We start from the raw sequence: 7,500 nt of genomic DNA, 5'->3' as shown, positions 1-7,500 counted from the left end.
GACAGTCCTCAGACCCACCAATCCCTTCACCCCCATGCCGGGAGCCCAGGTAACACACGCACGCACACACACACACATTCATGGACAACGCACACACACACACACACACACACACACACACACAAACTGAATACAATTAATTCTGTCTTTCTGTATTTCTCTCTCTCTCTCTCTCTCTCTCCCCCTCCCTCTCTCTCTCCAGATGCAGTTCATGTAGTCCAGTGGTGCATAGCAGAGGTGCCAAAAGAGGCGGCCAACACACACACACACACACACACACACACACACGAACACACGAACACACACAGAACCAACATACCATCAACACACACAGAACCAACATACCATCAACGCACACACACACACACACACACACACACACACACACACGGAACCAACCTACCATCAGAGTGGAATGAAGGAACACAAACTTAAACAAACAAATGAATGAATGACACAGAAGACAAAACCACCAAATACCAGAAGAACGGAGGAGGAGAGGAGAAGAGGAGGAAGAGAGGAGGAGGAGCAGGAGAGACAGAGGCCTGGATGAAAGACAGAGAGGGGAGGGGTGGAGGAGGAAGCGTTATTATGATGTCATCATGGCTCGTCTCCATGTCTGAAACGACCCCGTCACACACACACACACACACACACACACACACACACACACACACAGCCCCCCCAATATAGCTCCCTGTTTCTCTACAGTCGGATAGAGAGTCGCCTCTTTCGATGCCACTCCCGTTCTCCTCACATCAGATAGTGTTACTGGTCTCTGGTGCGCGTCTCTCCAGAGAGAGGGAGAGAAAGAGAGAGGGAGAGAGAGAGAGACAGAGAGAGAAAGAGAGAGAGAGGGAGAGAGAGAGAGGGAGAGAGAGAGAGAGAGGGAGAGAGAGAGGGAGAGAGAGAGGGAAAGAGGGAGAGAGAGAGAGAGAGAGAGAGGCCTAGCCTAGCCTGATGACCTCATTGAGGCTCAACAGGATATTCAGGAAGGAACCTGTTGTTTTGTTGTTTTTGTTGTCGCAGCCGAGAGTCAACAACATAATCTGATCCTCGGCTTCCAGTGTGTCCTGGGCGTCGGCTTCCCCCCTCTGGGCTGAATAGAGGCCGATTATCCAACACCGCTCGCCTCGCAGCGAGCGGAAATGCGCCCAGACAACAGAAGTTTGACATCTAACAACCAGGGTGTGTCAAAGTGTGCGTGTGCGCGTGTGACAGAGAGGGTGACGTTTTCAGACACGGACGAGCCTCACATACAGGTGCAATCAAGCTGGATGTGAACCTTTGAAAAACCTTTAAAGGAGAACCCTCCCCCCTCCCCATCCGCTCCAGCTCTCATTCGCCGCCGACGCCTGTCCGTCGAGAGAAGCGGACTCTGATTGGCTGTCCCGTGTCTGTGTCCAAAATGAGAGAACTGTATAAACTTATGTCTCTGTTGTATAAACTTCTGTATGTTGTTCCACTGTCCTCGCCTCAACGTCTCCCGGACATTGGTGGGTCAGCGTTACTATAACCATGTTACAACGTTGCCACAACCTTGTTACAAACCTCCCCCCCCAAACCCTCCTGTACTCTATTGATGTCGTCACCGGATGTTGATCATGGTGATGGTTTGTATTTACAATTTATCCGGTTTGTTTATTTTACTAACCGCAACGTTCATAACCCGGCGTTTGTTTCTTTCTCAGCCATAGTCGGGTCCCGCTCACTTCGAGTCGAAGGTCAGACTTTAAGTCGGCTGTAGACTTTAAAAGTACGTCAGGTGCGACTGTTTATCGACCGAGAGTTGTCGCCAAGGACTCGAACTGTTGACAACTCCTCGTTCTGTCGATCCAGTCGCTTTACATTACGATGTGCCAACTGGAAATGCTGAGATTAAATTAGTTACTTTGATCGAGTGGTTTTGATTCGTCAAGCTGACAAAGCACCCTTCGCTGTGATTGGCCAAGCCTCACTCCGGCGGTTGACGACGAGTCACTAAATGGGGGTCAGAGATTACTATGGGTCAAAGGTCACTTAGGGGTTCGGCCTCCTTCTCCAGCCAAAGTGTCTGTTGCCACAGTCTGCTTGTGTCTCTATATCACGCGTGTGTAATGTGTTCTTGCTGTACATACCTGTACGTGTGTGTGTGTGTGTGTGTGTGTGAGTGTGTGTTACTCATCGAGGGCTATCTGTGTTGATTTGGGGGCTCAAAGCCGACGATTTTTACGACGCTTCTATTTGTACGTTCGTGCAGAACCGGCCAACACGTTGCACTGAGAGTAGCACGCCACGCGTCGCCGTGGTTTCAGAGGGACAGAGGGGGGGGCGTCAAATGAGTCGGGGACCCCCCTCCCCCGTCCGAACCCCTGTCCCCCGGTCCCCCGAAGTCCAGCCTGCCGACCCCAGTTCCCAGAGACTGTAGCCCAGTGCTTCACCTTCTATAGCTCTAGAATCACCGCTTAACGGCCGCTCCTCCATCCTAGCAAGCGTAGCTCCGGAATCTCCTCCGACCTTTCACCCCCTGCGCCTCCAACCTTTCACCCCCCGCGTTTCCTAGGCACAGCTCGCCCGCCCCTCAACGCTCACCTACACTGCTCTAGGAAGCGCTTCGCCACCCGGTGGGCGGAGCTCTAGAGCCACACCTTCTGGACGCGTCTCTCTAGATTCTCCCGTGGCCACCTCTCTCTCTCTCTCTCTCTCTCTCTCTCTCTCTCTCTCTCTCGATCTCGATCGACCTGTCCCTGTAGATACAGTATCTGTCCTCTTCGTCACCGTCTAGTAGAACTAGCTCTGTATCCCGTTTCTGTGTCTTCACTGTCTGACGGACGCCTTTCTAGACCCCACACCCAACCTCCCTCTCCCTCCCTCTCGCTCTCTCTCTCTCTCTCTCCTCTTTCCTGCGTCCCAAAATGGAGGCGCCCCTCCCCGTTGCTCGTTACGCAGGACTGCTGCCCCCTTCTGGTCTGGAGGGTGGCAGTCTGCTTTCCACTCGAGGCGCGTTTGATTCATTGATTCATCTCCCGAGTTTGCACTTTTGGGACTGTTCCTTTGGTGTTATTGCACTGGGTCAGATTAAATCAAGTGCACCCGACCCGGGCCTGGTACAGGCTACTAACTTTGGACCATTGTTGGGGATCGGCTTCATTCGTATCCCGGGTCAGCGCTGAATCTGAGGGGTCGGGCACTTATGTTTGATGTTTGACGATGAGCACAGCTTTTAACTCGAGGTCCCCTTTTCCTGTTTTTTTTTGTTTAACACTCTCTGTTTCTTTCGTTCTTTTTCTCGCATGGACCCCAGTCCTGCCTGTTAGTGGGGGCGTCGCCGTGTCCGTGAGCCGGGTTCAAATGAAGGAAGGAAGGGTCAAAAGAGGGAGGGAGAGAGGGAAAGAGAAGCATAGAGGCTTCTAAGCGTGTGTTTGGAGTGCATGGTCATTGTTGTTGTTGATGTTGTTGTTGATGATGATGATGTTGTTGTTGATGATGATGTTGATGTTGTTTTCTCTGGCTGCCCCCTTCTAAAAGCATGATGATGATGATGATCTTTCTCTCTGTTGTCCTGTTCAAACTCGTCGTAATGTCCCAGAGAGAGTGTGATTGGTTAATTGGTTGTCGTAGCCAATGGGCGTGGACTTGTGTCTAAGGACACAGCAACAGGGTCTTGGGAGGAGTGTGTGGGGGGGACCAGACGATGTCATGATGTGTGTTAACTTTCCTGTATTGAATGGGTATTAAATGCTGTTGTGGCGCCCTCTGTTGGTTAGATAAGGCAACACATCAGTAACCATAGCTGGGAATGGTCAGGCCTGGTCCTAGCTTTGACTGACAGGCGCGCGCCCGTCCACGCCGCGTACTTGTAGAACTACCCAAGGTCGGAACAGTGATGTCATGACTAGCTCCGAGCCAAACGGGGCACAGGGGCACCTTTAGGGACCTGAACCAGACAGAACAGAACGGAACACGAGTCTGGAACGCTCAGATCTCGCCGTTCTGCTCCTCTGTGACCTCCGTGACCTCTGTGACCTCTGTGACCTCCGCGTTCTAGAACCCGTGTGCGTGGTTCTAGAATACTCCCGTTACTGATTCTACTGCCACAGACTATTGCATTAAATTCAACTTTATTTATATGTTGCTTTTTTGCGTATACACGGTCACGGAGCAGCTTTGAAAACTAGACCACCTCAGTTTCCTACTCTTCACGCGGGATGAGGACAGAGAGACCGCCTCGGGGCGACAGCCTGGTGAACCCCCCCCTCATCCCTCCTCCGGTGTGGGTCTGAACCCCCCCCTCATCCCTCCTCCGGTGTGGGTCTGAACCCCCCCCTCATCCCTCCTCCGTTGTGGGTCTGAACCTCATCCCTCCTCCGGTGTGGGTCTGAACCCCCCCCTCATCCCTCCTCCGGTGTGGGTCTGAACCCCCCCCCTCATCCCTCCTCCGGTGTGGGTCTGAACCTCATCCCTCCTCCGGTGTGGGTCTGAACCCCCCCTCATCCCTCCTCCGGTGTGGGTCTGACTGGATTCCTGCACGTTTCTGTTTTCTACATGTTTTTAGGAACGCCCCTCCTGACTGCTGCCTCACTCTGTTAACCTGTATATATATATAGACACATACACACTCAGTACACAACAACCTTCTGATACTATCATAGGTTTGTCTTTTTTTATTCTTTATTTTTCCGACACATGAAAGATCACGTCATGGCGACGTTGATACGATCTTAGCCAGTGGGGGTGGATGGACAGATGATAGATATGACAGATAGATAGATGATTGATGGATAGATAGATAGATAGATAGATTAGATAGATGGATAGATAGATAGATAGATGTTTGATAGATAGATAGACAGATGGACAGACAGATACAGTAGATGGACCGATAGACAGACAGACATAGATGGATGGATAGATGGACTGATATATAGATAGATGATGGACAGATAGATAGATAGATAGATGGACAGATAGATGGATAGATAGATAGACAGATAGATGGATAGATAGATAGATAGACAGATAGATAGAAGATAGATAGATAGATGGACAGACAGATGATGGATAGATGGACAGGAGAGGAAGACAGCTGGTCCCATCAAGCCATAGATTGTCAACTAATGATGCCAAATGATTTTAGAGAATCTTCTTCTTCTCAATCTCCTCTTCCTCTCCTCCCTGCCGTCTCCCCCTCTCCTCTTTCTTTGTACATTTTTATTTATTTATGCAGAATTATAAGAATTTTATTAAGCATGGAAAGAAGCAGACAAACATTACTGAATAAATCCTGAGCTTTTTTATTTTAGCGCGTTTATTTCTTTATTTTATGGGTTTTGTTTCTCTCCTTTTTTTGGAAGAAATAAAAAGGTCATTTTCCATTCCTGAACTGGTCTGTGTGGTTTAATGGGGACGTGTTTAATGGGGACGTGTGTGTGTCTGTGTGTGTGTGTGGTGTCGACTTCACATTCTCACCTCCAAGTAGGCACAAAATTTATTATATTGTATGTCGAACCTTGACATTAAAAACTGATGATTCTGAGAATATATACAATATATTATTCATTATTAACATGCAGTACAAAAGCCTATAAGCCAGTACATAATCCTCAGATATAAAATTAATCAAACGCCAGAGCAAAGTCAGTCTGTAGAACATGCATCAATTAATAGACGATACATCAGGTTTCAAATTGATCCACAAATTAAACATGTACATAATATCTCCTTAAAGCAAACAGTATTTATTTAGTAGAAGCCTATTAATTAGAAATGAATCACCCGTATACCACTCCCTCTGCTCTCTCCTCTGCTCTCTCTCTCTCCCCCTCTCCATCTCTCCTGGATTCTATCAACCAGACCTCTAGTGACCGTCGCCGTGGCTCGCCTCTATTAGCCTGCTATCGACGCTCTGTCCAGGGGAAGCATGGACACTGATCTCAGCCAATTAAAGGGGAAGGTCAATAGTTAATAGACACACAGATACGGCTGCTCATTCATACGCGTCTGGATCCCACTGCTCAGCAGTCAGCTTCCCCTGATCGCACTCTGACTCTGGGGTTAGATTCCAGCACCTGGGTTTGTTCCTGGTTCTGTACAGTAGGCCTCCCCCCTACCCCCCCCCCCCCCCCGGCTCATATTACTGGCTGACTACGATAGGCCTGTGGGCTGCTCTGTTAGTGAGACAGTCATGGTGAGACAGTCCATGACGCTGTCTGTGTATAGTGTGTGAGTGTGTGTGTGTTTGTGACAGGTCTGGAGAAGCACAGGGTGACAGGAGTGAAAGAATGCCCCCCCATCACCCCCCCCCAGATAAGATTGAACAGCTGGGGAGCTAGAGGAGGAGGGGGGAGAGAGAGAGGGGGGTATGAGATGCTATTTTTAACCATGTCATTCAGCCTAGCCTAGCAAAGAAGACCCCCTTCTCTCTCTCTCTCTCTCTCTGGGGAAGGCCTTCCCTTCTGGATCTCTCTCTCGTTCCCTCGCCTCTTCTCCCCTCTCTGGAGAACGTTCCAGAAGTGGTCCGGCTGGATTAAGACTGCTCCGCGGCCCCCAGGACCAGACAGAGGACGGAAGGACGAGACCGGATCACAGGCTGACATGGCTCTGTTGTGCTACAACAAAGGTTGCGGAGGGAGGTTCGACGCGGACAAGAACAGCGACGGTAAGAACCGGACGCGCGGCGGTGAGGCCTGGACACGCCTCAGGGGCCTGGACACGCTTCAGGGGCCTGGACACACCTCGGGCCTGGACACACCTCAGAAGACGCTGACCCACCTAAAGCTGTAGTACCGAATTAGTCCAAATTAGTCTCATCAGCGCTAGTTACTGTGTCCTGGCTTGACACAGACAAGGACATGGATACCAGTGTGGCTCACCTAGTACAGTAGATAGTTCTGGCTCACCTAGTACAGTAGATAGTTATGGCTCACCTAGTACAGTAGATACAGAACCCCTACAACTACAGTGTCTAGTAGATGAACACTGTAGAATTAATACAGTTGTAGAGTTGTAGTACTAGCCTACTGAATTAGTACTGTACTGATTACTGTCGTGGACAGTACCTCTATAACTATCTGGTCGATCCGTACTGTGGGAGTAGGAGAGTTCTAGTACCTTTGTTGTACTTATGAAGTATTCTAGCGTCAATATGGGTTTGGGTGTTATTGTCCTATTGTCGTCAGATGTTTATGTCCTGGAGAAGTACTTCTAAATGACACGGTCTGTTCTTTAGAAGTACTGTGGCTCCAGCAACAATGCTATTTGATCGTCGGCCATGTTGTCTCGTTGGTCTTGTTGACCCAGATTGAGACCTGGTCACGTCTGACCCACTATAGTACAGTAAAGTAGTCGGAGAGTTACTGTAAGAACAGGTTTGCGAGAGAAGTGTGTGTGTGTGTGTGTGTGTGTGTGTGTGTGTGTGTGTGTGTGTGTGTGTGAGAGAGAGAGAGAATTCGGAGCTAGAATGGAGCTAGCCACGTGTCTTCAGTGGGAGTACTGACTAAGAGGTGTGTCCTTCCTAGCAAC

At 49.6% G+C, this 7,500-nt stretch overlaps 1 protein-coding gene and 1 pseudogene across 2 annotated transcripts in view; both read left to right on the top strand.

Annotated features, from left to right (window-relative positions):
- Positions 1 to 3,212, top strand: part of LOC311329113 (phosphatidylinositol-binding clathrin assembly protein-like) — a 23,123-nt pseudogene extending 19,911 nt beyond the window's left edge. Inside the window, exons 14-15 of the transcript XR_014631336.1 lie at positions 1 to 49; positions 203 to 3,212. The exon at positions 1 to 49 is cut by the window's left edge and continues 68 nt beyond it. The product of XR_014631336.1 is annotated as a phosphatidylinositol-binding clathrin assembly protein-like (transcript). The remainder of the gene's footprint in view (positions 50 to 202) is intronic.
- Positions 3,213 to 6,573: 3,361 nt separating this feature from the next.
- The window catches only part of LOC311329112 (cysteine and histidine-rich domain-containing protein 1-like), a gene marked incomplete at both ends in the record, with an annotated part of 2,010 nt that continues 1,083 nt past the window's right edge, over positions 6,574 to 7,500 (top strand). Inside the window, one exon of the mRNA XM_084462992.1 lies at positions 6,574 to 6,637. Coding sequence (XP_084319118.1) covers positions 6,574 to 6,637 — 64 coding nt within the window. The remainder of the gene's footprint in view (positions 6,638 to 7,500) is intronic.

The sequence above is a fragment of the Borostomias antarcticus genome (genome assembly GCF_949987555.1).
Source record: "Borostomias antarcticus genome assembly, contig: scaffold_465, whole genome shotgun sequence".
Lineage (NCBI taxonomy): Eukaryota > Metazoa > Chordata > Actinopteri > Stomiiformes > Stomiidae > Borostomias > Borostomias antarcticus.
This window is presented reverse-complemented; position numbering and strand designations above follow the sequence as displayed.